The sequence below is a fragment of the Podarcis raffonei genome, chromosome 7, assembly GCF_027172205.1.
Source record: "Podarcis raffonei isolate rPodRaf1 chromosome 7, rPodRaf1.pri, whole genome shotgun sequence".
In the NCBI taxonomy this organism is placed as follows: Eukaryota; Metazoa; Chordata; class Lepidosauria; order Squamata; family Lacertidae; genus Podarcis; species Podarcis raffonei.
The window spans coordinates 84866337-84882197 of NC_070608.1; the positions used below are offsets into that span (position 1 = coordinate 84866337).

A 15861-nucleotide genomic window follows, 5' to 3' on the forward strand; every position below is an offset into this window, starting at 1 on the left:
GTTATGAGATCTAGAGAGAGAAGAGTGTGTAAACTGTCCTGTGATCCTTGGATAAAGGACAATATAGAAATTTAATTACCGTATTTACTCGAGTCTAATGTGCCATCGAATCTAACGCGCACCTAGATTTTCAGAACCTTGAAACCAAAAAATATATTTGATGGCGAATGTAAATGTGCCGTCGAATCTAATGTGCACCTTAATTTTCACAACGTTATTTGGCCAAAAGTGAGGATTAGATTCAAATAAATATGGTAATTAATTAATTAATTAGTAATTTCTGTCTCTGACCAGACAGTAGTCAAAAGGAAGTGAGGTTGATCACTTGCAAGGTCAGTAGCACCACAGAAACTATGTTAAATGCCTAATGAAGATAGAAGTATTTAAAGAAATAACAGTATGAAAGATGACATTAAAATGTGACTGAACTTACTAGTAAATTAGCTGGAATCCCTATTCTAGGCATAGTTCCTTATTATACAGTTTATTATTATTTTTTTAATGACCGACTGTGATATGAAACCAATCTCATTCTTTTTGAAAAATATACAGTCTCGATAAATTTAGGTGATTCACTTGGTAGAAATGATTCTGGAGGTTTAGCAAAATGTTTGATTTTCTTTTTCAGAGGCAGGCATCTTTGATCTTGTTGAAATAGTTTGTGTGTGTGTTTCTCTATGTATTCTTTATTTGATTTGTGTACCACTGTTTTACCACATGTGATCCCAGGGTGGTTTATAAACATAGCTACTTACACATTAAAACTATAAAAACACAGTATAAGAAATTTAAACCAGATTAAAATAAAATAAAATAGGCATAGCACAGGCAGGAATTTTTCAGTTGCAGGTGGCCAAAACCCAATCAGCCACCCCCCAAAAGCTTGGGTAAAAATATAGGAATTCAGCTGGTGCCAAATACCATAACAAGGTACCTCTGAGGCCGTGGTGGGGAACCTCCTTCTGTCCCTGTAGATAGGTGAGTGGGGTTGCCTACCTGTCTCATTTCCATTACATCAGGTGAAATACATCCATTTGCAGACCAGCTTCAATTCAAGTCAATCTGCAAAGGAACAACATTTATTTACCTGTGCAGTTCAATTTCATTTTTAAAAATCATTTTTATTAAGAATTTTCAACATAAAAGACAATAAAAGCCAAACTAATCTAAAGAAGATAAATAGGAAAGAAGCAAGAATACAGTCATACCTCGGGTTGAAGTATTCTTCAGGATGAATATTTTCGGGTTGCGCTCTGCGAAGACCCGGAAGTAATGGCGCACGTTACTTCCGGGTTTTGCCGCTTGCGCAGATGCGGTGAAACGCAGCGCATGCAGTCGCGTTGTTACATTCGCTTCAGGATGTGAACGGGGCTCTGGAACGGATCCCATTCGCATCCAGAGGTACCACTGTATGCAAAAGAAGAGAATAAAGGAAGAGAAGAGAAAGAAGAGAGAATAAATATCGGACCCTCTATCCCAATTATATCTTAATCCTTATTCCACACACAGAAAAGTCAATCCTCCCCACTCTCGCCTGGGAGCTTCCCCTTCTTCCCCCAGGCTCCCACCCTCAGAGATCCTTTCACCTTCCTTCCGTCACCTTAGTGTGTTTCTTCATTAATCCACGATAGGAAACTTCAATAAACAAGGCATAAATAAAGATAAAATTTATGGAGCGAAAACAAAAATTAAAGATCATAGAAAAGGAAGATAAAAAGAGAAATAAAGAAGAAGAAAAAAAGGATCTTTCGATTCTTTGTCTGCCAATTATGTATATGACAATTGTTCAAGGTATTCAGAGTAAGCTTTCCAAGTAATCTCTAGCCGTTTTAGTGTCCAGCTTTCTCTCAGTCTGCTAGGTGTTGTTTTCTTAGTCTTCACTCCCAGGCACTTCAGGTCCACGTTTTTTCACTCAAAAAGTCCAAAAGTAACTCTTCAGTTATAATTGTCATTAAGTGTCCAGAATAGCCCTTCTCCAGTCCAGTATGATGGATTTCTCCCCATGGGTTCTGACACATTTTTATAGTGTAGTAGTCCATGCTTATTTGCTCGTTATGTCTTCATTCATTCATACTCAGTTCCCTATATTCCAGTCCCATTTCCTGCTGTCCAAGCTTCATCCTGGTTTAAAGAAAAAAGAAAAAGCCTCCACACACACACTTCAATTCTGGGAAAAGAAATGCAAGTAGGCAATGAGAGATGCTTAAAAACAATTTGAGGAGCATGTTGCTGAAACATAAAGGTCAACAGCAAAAGGTTATTTAAATACATTACTAGCAGAAGACCAGCTGGTTAGGCGATTGGATCTTAGGATGACAGGAGTACCTTGGGTGTGCTAACAGAGGATAAGGAGTTTGCAGAGAAGACAAATGAATTGTTTGCATCTGTCTTCACAGTGGAAGATATGATGTAGATCCCTGTGCCTGAACTAACTTCCATAGGTGGAGAGTCTGAAGAACTGATGCAAACTGTGGTGACAAAAAAGTTACAGACTTTATAGACAAAATAAAAATGACAAATTGATGAATCCAGATAGCATCCACCCAAGAGTTCTTCAATAACTCAAATGGGAAATTGCTGATCGTCTAAGAAAAATACGTAACTTCTTCCTAAGACCAGTACCCGAAGACTGGGACGTAACACATTATTTTATTTTTAAAGGGGGGATTCAGGGGATATCCTGGAAAGTACAGGCCAGTTAGCTTAACATCTGTTCCAGGAAAAGTAGGGGAAAGCATCTCCAATGATAAAAATACCAAGCATATAGAAGAAACATGCTATGAGAGGTCTTTTGAGAGTGTCAACAAAGCATACAGGTAGAGATGATTTTACTGACGTTATGTACCTTTTGACAAAGTATGCCATATAAGAAGAGTTTGGATTTGATATCCCGCCTTTCACTCCCTTTAAGGAGTCTCAAAGCGGCTAACATTCTCCTTTCCCTTCCTCCCCCACAACAAAGACTCTGTGTGGTGAGTGGGGCTGAGAGACTTCAAAGAAGTGTGACTGGCCCAAGGTCACCCAGCAGCTGCATGTGGAGGAGCGGGGATGCGAACCCGGTTCCCCAGATTACGAGACTACCGCTCTTAACCACTACACCAGTCACAGAGTAAGAGGAGAGGTCTTCTTGTGGATCAGGAACTCATTAGTTATTGTTATTATTTTATTTATTTATTTATTTTTGGGTTTATATACTGCTTTTCTGCCAAGGCACCCAAGACGGTTTGCAATTTAAACACTTAAGCAATAAGAATATATAATCCAAAGACAGACAGTCTTCTCATGCCAACAGTTAGTTGATGGTATGTGTGGTTCCTGAGCTGGGTGCCATTGTGTCAGGACATGGAGGTCTTCAGCATCCTCCAGGGAAGGTGGGGGCAGGCAGGCATGGAGAGAGCTGCCACTACAGTTCTCTTGGTTCATAGGAGCTGATGTCATTTGCGCTCCCTGATCTGGACTCATCATGAGACCAAAGGCCCATCTAGTCCAGCATCTTGTTCCCACAGTGAGCTACGAGATGCCTCTGGGAAGCCCACATCACTCTTGCACTCACATTCCTCAACATGATACCTTTGTTCCTGTCATTCTGTGACTTGGGCTCGGAACCAGAGGAGACTCAGTCTGCAACGGATCCTTTGCCTCAGGCATCACCTGACCCAAGTCTGGGGCCTGATCCTGAAGAGTCCCAGTCTGCACAGGTTCCCCTGCAACAAACACCAGCTGGGCCGAGACAGAGGCCTGAGCCTGCGCTGGCTCCAGATGCAGGGATTACCTCGTTGCCTTCAGCTGGGCCATCACTTACAGCTGCTCCACTACCAGTTTGGTCAAGGGAGGCTGAGGTGGCCCCTGGGTCCAGTAACCCACCAACCTCCTGAGCTGCAGAGACTAAGGTCTGAGAGAAGGAGAGACCTGAGTACTCGCAAGAGAAGTGCTCACCTTCGGGCAAAAAAGGGAGGTGAGTCGCCGGGGGATCAGGACCGGCCCCTACCCCGACAAATATAAAAGGCTGTCAGGCCCCGCCCCAGGTTGCAGGAGCAACATTGCTGTATGCTAGATCCTGCCTGAGATCCTGTACCTGTCCTTGCCTGGTTTCCTGCCTCGTGTCCTGCCTTGACCCTGTCGGACTGACTCCTAGCGGAACCTTCGGATTCTGGACCAGTCCTGGACCACGTTGCACGGGTTACCCCCAGGCCCAGCACACATTCCCCTGCAGAATCACTGCTCTGTATCAAAAGGGGAGGAGTGAGTTAAGAAACAGGAAGCAGAGAGTAGGAATGAATGGACATTTCTCAGTATGGAGGGATGTAGAAAGTGGAGTTCTAAAATCAATGAATCAATGAGAAGAGAGTCCAAGATGGATGGAAGTTTTAAAAGGTGAAATAAAGACTCTAGTGCAGACAATTTCAACAAGAAAGAAAAGTGGAAGGCATCTACAGAAACCAGTATGACTGCATAAGGATCTTACAGATAAGCTGAGATTTAAGAAGGGTATGTATAGGAAATGAAAGAGATGGGAAATCATGAAGGAGAATACATGAATAGCCAACAGTTGCAAAGGTGAATATCGGGCGGGCTAAAGCTCAGAATGAGCTCAGTCTTGCAAGAGAGGTTAAAAATAATTTTAAAAGGTTTGTTTGGCTATGTTCAAATCAAGAGGAAGAGCAAGCACGTGGTAGGTCTTCTGTGTAGAAGATGGAGAAATGCTACTAGGTGACAGAGGGAAGGCAGAACTGCTCAACACCTACTTTGCCTCTTGACTTCACTCAATAGGAAAGCAGTGTCCAGTGCAAGGAGGGACCTGCAGCCCAAGATAGGAATAGAGGGGGGTAAGAGAACACCTAGCTTCTTTAAACAAATTCAGATCTTCAGGGCCTGATGAGCTGCACCCAAAAGTACTAAAGGAGCTTGCAGATGTAATCTCAGAGCCTCTGTCTATAATATTTGAGAATTCTTGGAGAACAGGTGAGCTCCTTGCAGACTGGAGGTAGGCAAATGTTGTCCTCATCTACAAAAAGGAGAAAAAAGAAGACCCAGGTAACTCCGGACTGGTGAGCTTGACATCGGTACCAGAAAAGATAATAGAACAGATCAGTCTGTGAGCACTTAGAAAAGGATGCTGTGATTACTAAAACCAAGCATGAGTTTCTTAAAAACAAGTCATACCAAACAAATCTTTTTCTTTGTTTATTGAGTTACAAGCTTGGTGGATCAGGGGATCCATATGCTGTGGATATAGTGTAACTTAATTTAAGTAAGACTTTTAACAAAGTCCCCATGATATTCTAACAAGGAAGCTGGTAAAATGTGGGCTAGACAAGGCAACTGTTAGGTGGATTTGTAACTGGTTGACTGACCCGAACCCAAAGAATACTCACTAATGGTTCCTCGTCCTCCTGGAAAAACATTACAAGTGCAAGGTTCAGCCTGGGCCCATTGTTGTTCATTTTCTTTATAAATGACTTGGACAAAGCTATTGATGGGATGCTTATCAAATTTGCAGATGACACCAAACTGGGAGGGGTAGCTAATGCCGCAGAAGACTGAATTGGGATACAAGGTGACCTTAACTGATTGGACGAACTGGGCTCAAACTAACAAAATAAATCTCAATAGGTTCTGCATTTAGGCAGGAAGAACCAACTGTGCAAATATAAGATGTGGGACACCATCTGATTCTATGAATCATAGAATTGTAGAGTTGGAAGGGATCCTGAGGGTCATCTAGTCCAATCCCCTCCAATGCAGGAATCTCAATTAAATCATCCCTTGCAGATGGTCACCTAATCTCTGTTTTAAAACCCCCAAGAAAGGACAGTCCACAACCTTCCAAGGGAGTCTTTTCCATTGTCAAATAGCTCTTACTATCAGAAAGTTCTTCCTGGTGTTTAGTCAGAATCTCTATTCTTGTAACTTGAAGCCATTGGTTTGATTCTAACCCTCTGGAGCAGGAGAAAACAAGCTTGCTCCATCTTCTATGTGGCAGCCCTTTAGATATTGGAAGATGGTTGCTGTATCTCCTCTCAATCTCTTCTCCAGGCTAAACATAACCCACTTCCTCAACCATTCCTCATAAGGTTTGGTTTCCAGACCCTTGATTATCTTGGTTGCCCTCCTGTGCACACACATTCTGGCTTGTCAATATTATTCTTAAATTGTGGTGCCCAGAACAGGACTCCAGGTGGGGATTGACCAAGGCAGAATAGAGTGGTATGATTACTTCTCTTGATCTGGACACTAGACCTAGAATCATAGAATTGTAGAGTTGGAAGGGACCAAGAGCATTATCTAGTCCAACCCCGTGCAATGCAGGAATCTTTTTGCTTCTGTGGATATAGCCTAGAATAGCATTATGGTTTTTTTGTTGCTGCCATCACACTGTTATGTCTATGATTGTTTGGATCATGAATGCAGATTCCAAAGACATGGCGCTGCAGAACTGTGGGCAACTCACTCCGAAGCAATATGGGAGCTGAAAGTGTCTGCTCAGGCTAAACTCCTAACTGAACAAGCTTGCAGGGGCAACAGAGGGAGCAGAGAGGGAAAAGACAAAGTCAGGGCAGGGCTGGCTGTTGGTCCTCTTTTCTGAGAAAGTGTCACGTTCAGAGTAGCAGTTTAAAACTAGAAGAACCAAACAAGTATTTTGAAACTCTAGCTGGCAGAAGATGTTTTGTTAGGCAACTATTCAGTGTTACAGTCTGATCCTGTGCATTCTAAATGAGAAGCAAGTCTCGCTGAATTTAATGGAGCTTGCTCTGTGTAAATATGCATAGGATTGCAGATGAGGAAGAATAATGTGATGAAGAGTCAAAGTTTATAGTCAAGATTTTAGAATGGATGGCAGCTCAAGCTGCATTTGTAATAGGAATGGAGCAGATTTCCCCCTCCCTTTTTAATGCCTACCTTTCCTACATTTTCTACCAACTGAAGGTAGTTGATTTAGGTCCTGATTCATTTTTTAAGCAGTTGGCAGGGAAAAGTTTGTCAAGGAGCTCCTTGCTCAGAGGAAAAAAGGTCTCCTGCAGCTTTATTTTTGAGGCCCCAGCATCACATTATCTTAATCAGCACATCCACATTCCCCCAGTGGGCAACAGTAGGGGGCGGCAAGAAGCCAAACTGGGAGTGCCATGGAACTATATGCAACACAATAGTGATCCTATCATTTTAATCTTTATCTAGCTCTGTGGGAAAAGAAGGGTTTAATTCTGCTGAATCCATAGTCAGCCAGCAGATGAGTCTCAGCACTGGTGATGACAGCACTGGCAGCTGGTCCAACCTGAGTTTTGAAGATGAGCAACCTGATGAGAATAGCAGCTTTCTCCACCTCAGTGATAGGTAACTAAAATACCTTTTGTACATGCTCACAGCCTTAATGATACGGTTTATCCTTCAGCCCTGCATTTCTTTTAAAGTTTCAGTTTTTACTTGAATTCAGCTCTGGGAAAATATTATTTTCAATAGTCAAAAAGTTAAAACACAAGTCATAAACAAATGAAACTTTAAACACCATTATGTAAAAAGAAATCTTAAATCAAGCAATTCTTGCCCTTGGGAGCTACCATGGTAATCTTTGTGTTATAAGGGGAAATTAACCTTACATTAAAATTTCACACATGGTTAATTAAACCATGGTATACAAGTGTGACTTCCGAAAATTCCTCAAAACATTATTTGTATGGGATGTGACTCGGTCAGAGTTAAACATTGTAAATAATGTAATGTATGGCTTAATTAAGATGTGCCTGTGCAGGAGCAAAACATAAACTCACTGCAAGAATCTCAGTGCAGATCAAACGAGGCAATGGAGACTTCTTGTTGACTGGAGTGGTAGAACTACTGTGATAAGAAGAGATCTACATGGCACCATTGTTTTAATTCCATTTCTTCATCTATTTGCCCATCATTTCTCTATGCTATCAGTGGAAAACTCAGCCAGTTTTCTGCAGCCTGTAACTTTGGCATTTTCCATTCTGACATTTAGTTGCCCATCCGCAACATCCGACTTCCCAAATATCAGATGAATCATTCTGTAGGCATTTTAAAGGGCACTAATTTTACAAGCAACTTTTAAAAAGAGAACACATCTTTAGTAGAAGGTCCAGCTGCTTTTCTCCTACTTGTAACTCCTGTTGGCTTGGCATTTCTATGCAGGGGTGCCCTTACAATATTTTCTGGGCCCAGCATGCTAGATGTGGATTGGGGCTCCCATTTCCTTTGCAGTCAGTGACAAAGTTAGATAAAATGTGCAGATGGAAGTTTGCATCCTCTTTGTGGCTGGGGTGGAGGCACCAAAAATATATTGGGCAAAACACAAGTAATACTACTACTACTACTACTACTACTACTACTACTACTAATTTATTTATATGCCACCCATCTCTCTAGGTTGCCCCAGCTACTCTGGGTGGCTTCCAACAATTTATTAAACCACAGTTTTAGAACTAAGGTGTCTGACAGACAGAATGTAAACAGATGAAGCTTTCCCCACAATTGTATTTCCATATAATCAAAGGCTTAACCTGCATTTCTGCCTAGCACACTGCTGTTAAAGACACATTCCCCCCACAATGCAACTCTTAAACCATGGAAAAACTCCATCTGCTGTAAAGCAGTTACCTTACAGAAAGTCTTTCCTTGGTGGATCTTGGGCTGTCAATATTGTGTTCTAGGGATGGGGACAGGTAGCCCTCCTGGTGCTGCTGGGGTTCTTCAGCCTGAACCAGCAGGGTCAGGGATTCGTGGTGATGGGAGTTGTAGCCCAGGAAGATCTGCAGGGCCACAACTCGGTGGAAGAACGCTTGTGGTATGTACTTCAGAGGGGATGAAGATTTTGCGCAGCCCAGGTTCAGATGCCCCTGCTGGATAAATTCAGTTGCAAACTGCTAAAGCAAGCAGGGTATTCTAAGGCGGTGGTTCTCAACTGGTGGTCTGTGTAACCCACCTGGGTGGGGGGAGCTCTGCGGAACCATTCACATAACAAAACCTACCATAGCGAGAACAACATTTTCAAAAGCAGGCGTTCCACGGCTTAGCTGTTGAAAAATGGGGTCTGCAGTACTTAGGTACTTGGGAACCACTGTTCTAGGGGCATCTTTTGTATTTCATAACATTTATTTATTTAAGGTATTTATTATGTCACTTTTCAGGCAGACGACACTGAGCAGTTTACAAAAGATGGTTACAAGCAGTGTGGGTTTTTTAAACATTGCAATACATTTCAAATGCAGGCGTATGTTAAAGCAAAAGCTGGAACTGCTGCTTCTCTGCTCCCTGCAGGGCAATATGGTTTTTCAGAAGTGTGTGCAGTGGCAACTGGCCACTGCTGGGAACTAGATAGTGGCAACTCAGCAACTCAGGGAGTGAGATGATCCTTCAGGGGATGGCAGTTGAGGGAGGGAGCGAGGAGGCTAAAATATTGAATTTTTGCATTGCTGTAACATGCCCTGAGACCTTCTGGTGAAGGATGGGTAAGAAATTATCTAAATCAGAATAACAACAACTCTTAATATTATCATCAGCACATAACAAACAATAACGCCCCCTCTCTTGAGCAAAAAACGGATTTAAGCCTTTGATATCAATATACCAATTGGTTTATACCAGCAGTGACAACACAACCCAGGAATCCCCCTATTTTTCTCCATGGCGAGGTTGCGTGCGGGGGGGGGGAGCAGTCACTTTCCCCCCATTTTGCTGCTGCAATCATTTCCCTAAGAAGCCAAGAGGCTGGATGACAACACTGGACTGCACCACAGAGTTTTCATATACAACTTTTTCTCAGCCGCCGCCCCCACTTTAGTATTGCTGCTCAGGGTTGCTCAGTCACAATGCCCCCCTCTTTATGCAATATGGTTATAGTAATGACAGGCTTTATTTGCATTTGTAGGGTAATTTATTTTCCTCCCATGAAAATATACCTGAGTTAGACCATGAACTCCTCCTGTCTATGCTGCTACTCTGTGCCTTTGGGTTGGTGCACAACTACCCAGTCACAGCTACACTAAAGTCCTGGATTTCTCAATTATTTTCCCAGAACACTATTGCAAGATGAAAAAGCAGCTTCAAAATGAATCAGACAGTCCTTTCTTCATTGTTTGGAGACGGAACTTCCTGGGTTATTTTGAAGCTATTTGCTGTCCTTTCCTGGTGCATGTGTGACTAAATCAGGGACAGCTCTGATTTCACATTTTGGCTAAAAACACTTGAAAAGTGGGGAAAGGCTCATTTTTCACAAAGCAAGTAACTAGAATAGTGCCTGCACATTAACAACTCATAATAAGCTATCTTTGGAGTATACAAACATAAAATTAAACCGTTTCTTAAATATACACTCGAAAGAGCAAACAAACCTGACCAGTGAAGGATAAAGAGTTATTGTGGGTTCGTTATCTGTGAGTGACAGTTTTCATAACCAAGTGTGACCATTCACATATGAGCTGGTGCTAAGGATGACTTTTTAAACAGTTTTTTAAACAGTTATGTAACATAAGCCTCCCACACACCCCTTCAAACCTGGCTCCTGTAATTATTTTATTTGAATTTTTAATTGGATTGAAAGTTTGTGACTCCCCCCCCCTTACACTATCCACATTTTTTTAAAAAAACAACAACACTCCCATCCTGCCTGAGTGTTGTTGAGAAACACTGATTGAGAAACACACTGATTTAGATTCTATAAAGAAACATTGTCAACAGTAGATACCTGGCATACAACTTGATGTTGATATAGTGCTCATGAAGTTTTTCTATGCAAGCTCAAGCAGTATGGACTGATGGAGGCTCCGGTAGAGAATGGGATGATGAAATGTGTCTCTAGTCCAAAGACAAATGATACAGCATCTGACATAGCAGATCTGAGTCTAATCAGTTCCTAGATAGGAGACTGCCTGGGAGCCTGGAGTTCTTTAATTCTAGTTACTACTAAATGGCACCAGCTTAACTGCGGAGTCTAATATAATTTCTGAGCACTTACACTTGGGCCACAAGATACATTTCTGGCCGTCTTCTCACTGTCTGTAGGTTGTTTAGACTGTTTGGATTGATTGGTTTGTGGACTGATGGCCTCTGAAAGTTGGCCGTATCTTGTTGAGGAGATGAACTATATTCATAACTGGGCTCAGGAAGGCATTCAGCCTATGATTCTGTGCTCCTCTGCCTTCCTTCCCGTGCTTAGATTAATGGCTTTCTGATTTAATCCAACCATAGTTTGACATTATGTCTGACCTAACAAACTATTGTTTCCATGACTCCTCCAAACCAGGATTTCAAATCACAGCTGGATCTTGTTTTGCAATCTCTGATTGGACAACTCACTCAGACCAGTTTGCTGCTTTAAAGGCAATGGCAAACTGGTTTGATCAAACAAGTAAGTTAACTATTTAAACTAAGGGGAGGAAGAAGGAAGGGGAAACACATGAGCACTTGACTTCTGATTACAGTTACAAGGTTCCTGCCTATGTACAGCACAAAGTGGAGAGTGAATCTTCATCTGCTATTTAGATTTGTAATTATCCATAAGGATTTACTAATTGTTTGACTGACAATGCCTTCCATCTGAGAATCGGCTTTTAATTTGGTTAGCAAATTATTTTTTCCCCAAGATTCTTTAGAAATGGTGGTTGTTTTATATAAATTGACAATATAAATTTATATAAATTGACATTGTGTCACAGACTTTTATGCCATTGGCTGGAATCCAAAGAGCTCTGTTGGACACACCTGTGGCCGCGGGCATGCCCAGCAAAGTTCTGGGTTGGTTGCCCTTGAACAAGAGACATACATTCTTCATTCCACCTGCAAGACACACAAGTCAAAAGCTGCCTCAGACAATTTTTTTTATTTTTATATTGAATTTATATACCACCCTGTACCCAGAGGTCTCAGGGCAGTTCACAGAACAAAATCAAAATATGAAACCACAATATATATAATAAAAAACTTAAACCACTTGTGTGGGTCTTTAATTGAGTCATTGTCAGGGAAAAAGGTGGGGGATTGATTGATTGATTGATTGATTGATTAAAACTCCCAGCTTTGTGCACCCCCACTTGGTGCAGACTTAACTCCACTGGTTGCAAATGTGAGCTAGACTGACAACCACTTTCCTATTTTTAGAAGTACATCACTCTAGTTTATAATATTTTGCTAAATTGACACCATTTTGTTCTGCCAAAGGAAGTGGTCCCAGCTGGGGGATGAGGTTCTTGCCAAATGGGACTTGTGATGGGCATAGTGTCCTGGGACACCAGGTCATACACTAGCATTTGTTCCAAATTGAAGAAGCAGAGTTGGGTCAAGCATAGGTCAAGTTCCAGAAAAGCAAAGTCCAGATAAACAAAGCCAAAGTAGAGATTAAAGTCCTAAAGGCAAAGAAGCAAAGTGGGTTGAACCTTGGATAGCACCAAGTAGAGCCTAGGCTAGAAGCAGACAGGTTAGGCTTGACTGTTGCTCCAGCAACCAGCAAGTTCAGATTGGGCCTTAAAGGTCTGCAGCATCCTTAGAACAGCTAGCCCCACCACTGATGAGTGGAGTCTAGCCCATTTAAAGAATGAGGGACTCTGGTGGCACTGGAGAAGTTGGTTGTGTATGGCCTCTGAACTGGAGTCCTTAGAATCAGAAGACGGTAATGCAGCTTCTTCAGACCGGAGAAGTTCTGGCATTTAAGGCTCCCTGCGTTATAGAACTTCAGCATGCAGATATCAAAGACTGGTTCTTAGTCCAAGAAGTTCTCAATCCATGACCTCTTCTCCTGAGGCTGAGGAGTCCCATGTCATGACATATTTTATATATATTAAAAGTGTTTTGACAGGCAACAGAACAACAGCAGGGCTTCTTAAATTTCTAACTTAGATCTCCAATGCAAACTTTTCTTTCTCACTTGACTCCTCATCTGCATTATAAATACTGGCTTACTTACGAATTTATTCAGTGTGTGGTCAAGATCTCTAGCAAAGGAACTTTGGCCTTAGAGGTACTTTAAAATTCCTCTTTCCTTTTTAGCAGTGTAAATGTCGCTTGTAATTCTGATGGTCTGAGCAAGGCAAGAGCAGTGGGGGTGAGCGAATGGCACCCCTGCACTTGGGATTCTGCTGCTCCTGCTGATCAGGATAGATGATAGGAGGGCAGTAGGAAGGCTGCTTTCCTCTGCACCACCTCCTGCCGAGAACAGCAGAGAAGCGTGGATCAGCCCCATTACCAGTAGCTGGGCTTGGTTTAGGACCCAGCGGATTTGATGGCTTTACACTTGCAGCAAGAATATTGCTGGTGATAGTGGGAGGGGGTGCTTCATGGCAGCAGAGCCCTTGCCCCCCAGTGGCGGAGCTTAGCGGAACCAGAAGAAGAGACACCTGACTCATCCTAGCCACCTCCAGCTCAACAGGTTTTCAGCACAAATATTGTTTTCAGTCCTGGATGTCTCAAGTTTATGGGCTGTCCTGTTAGAAGAGGGCCAAGGAACGTCTACCAAATACCTTGGAAGCACTACTGTCGTTTGGTGACAATACCTGGTTAGATGCACTAATGGTCTGCGTGACTTGGTATGAGGCGACTTCAGATACCTTCACAAAGCCTTTTTTTCTCTCAACACACTGATTTTTGAAACAGTGTTGTAAAGAAACTATAGAGTGTGGCATTCAACCATCTTTACTCGGGGAAGACCACTGAAATCAATGCACTTAGGTATGTTCATTCATTTCAGTGAGTTACTCTGGTTAAAACTTAATTGAATGCAAGCCTTGGAATTTGCTGTTTGCAAAAGAAACTAATACTGGTTCAGCACTTTGACATTCATGTAAACGATTAGGAAATTCAAATTATTCCTTTGTCAGTTGCTGCATTGCTGAAGCTGTGTTGCACCTGTTCTGACCTGGACCAGCTCAGCACACGAGGATTGCAGAAATCATTTGGCAGTGGGAGAAAAGTGCCACGTGAATTCACATTTATTTTTCTGAGCAGTGTTAATAGGTGCCCTTTCATTTTGTTTCTTTGTACCTCTTTCCCCCCCAAAGTGTTTTTGTATACTTATTAAGAAAATGGTGCCACAGCTCAGGAATCTGGACAGAGAACATCAAGGAAAATGAAGATTCTGGGTTCTGGTTTGGGCTAACTTTTTTCTAGTTCAGCTCTGTTCTCTTCTTCCCCTGGCAGTAATGGTAACAGCAGTAGCTGGAGCAGTCTTGGTTTAGAAGGAGATATGTATGAGGAGAATTTATCCTTTCCAACATCAGACAGGTTGGTCAAACCAAGACATTGAAACAGGCTAGTCCCTCATATATTAATGCATGAAGTCATAATTTTTCAAGACCGAATAAACTGGCATATATGAAATGTGATTCATTACCCACACGCTTTTCACCTGATCATGATTTTCCTTAACAAATTCATACTGAATGGGTCCATTTTACTGTGCTACAGTGTGACTGTCCCGACAAACGTAAAATGCAACACTTCTGTGCATGTTCTGCTTGCTATTCTAGATGCTTCCAATTATCTCTTCATAAAAAAGAGCTTGCTTCCTACAATATTTCTGTTTCCCCTTTTGTTTAATCATTTATTTTCTCCTAGTAATTAGAACCATTGCATATAATTCAGTGCATTATAATAATAACATATCTCCTTCTTAAAACTCCATATTTGAAAGGGAAAGGTAGAATTTCTTTTAAAGTTTTATCTGGGAAATTTACAAGCCACGTGACAGAAAATGGCGTGAGAAGCAAAGCTTCCATTTTCACAATCATTCCTTGATACTTTGGTTAATTCATACTATGTTTTCCTTGAATGTCCTATTGAAGTTTCAGACCTTAATATTATCCTGCTTTGCATTAATTCTACCTTCCTCCCCTACAGTGATGGAACAGAAGACAAAGAGGAAGAGCTTAAAGATACAATTGAAGGTAACCTTAACAGGATGTATCTATGATTCTGTAGTTGATGTAAGAATGCTCTATTTATGGATCAGTTTGTATATGAGACTTGTGTCAGAAGAGCAGCCCTCAGCTGTTTCAAAGAATGACCTCTACATTTCGTAATAGCTTCTGGGCGGCTTCTGCTGAAGCTATTCCAATTCCTATTTTTTCTAAGCAAAGTGTGAATATGGGAATGACCCAGCTCCATCTTAGGGACTTTGGAAATAGTTTTTTCCCCTAAAGTCCTAGAATGCTGACATTTTTATTGGCCAGCCAGATGAATCACTGAAGTTCTCTCTTCTCAGGTTAGATACATACAGTGGAGTGTATATGTCGAATGTTAAAGTAAAGGTAAAGGTACCCCTGCCCGTACGGGCCAGTCGTGTCCGACTCTAGGGTTGCGCGCTCATCTCGCTCAAGAGGCCGGGAGCCAGCGCTGTCTGGAGACACTTCCGGGTCACGTGGCCAGCGTGACGAAGCTGCTCTGGCGAGCCAGCACCAGCGCAGCACACGGAAACGCCGTTTACCTTCCCGCTATAAAGCGGTACCTATTTATCTACTTGCACTTTGACGTGCCTTCGAACTGCTAGGTGGGCAGGAGCTGGGACTGAACGACGGGAGCTCACCCCACCGCGGGAATTCGAACCACCGACCTTGCGATCAGCAAGTCCTAGGCACTGAGGTTTTACCCACAGCGCCACCTGCGTCCCTATGTCGAATGTTAGGATTTATTTAATTTGCTTAACCACAGCATGCACCACATTGGACAGTGGCCTTTCATACATTAAACTGCATTTGCCATTTTGTTGCCCATTTAGGCAGTTTAGAGAGATCTTTTTGAAACTCTTTGCAGTCGGATTTGGTTTTCACTATCCTGAATAATTTTATATCTGCAGTCTTGAGCGCCTCCCTGTTCAGCCCTGGCCCTCGGATCATGTGTGAAGAAGGCTTTACTGTATTG

At 42.2% G+C, this 15861-nt stretch overlaps 1 protein-coding gene across 5 annotated transcripts in view; it reads left to right on the forward strand.

Moving 5' to 3' along the window:
- The window catches only part of AKAP11 (A-kinase anchoring protein 11), a 40654-nt gene that overhangs the window by 18864 nt on the left and 5929 nt on the right, over window positions 1-15861 (forward strand). For 2 of the 5 annotated variants that reach the window (XM_053397261.1, XM_053397260.1), the window contains 3 exons: window positions 7177-7332; window positions 14143-14226; window positions 14842-14888. In XM_053397261.1, the coding sequence (XP_053253236.1) occupies window positions 7177-7332; window positions 14143-14226; window positions 14842-14888 (287 nt within the window). The remainder of the gene's footprint in view (window positions 1-7176; window positions 7333-14142; window positions 14227-14841; window positions 14889-15861) is intronic. The other 3 variants (XM_053397263.1, XM_053397262.1, XM_053397264.1) reach the window with 3 other exon arrangements.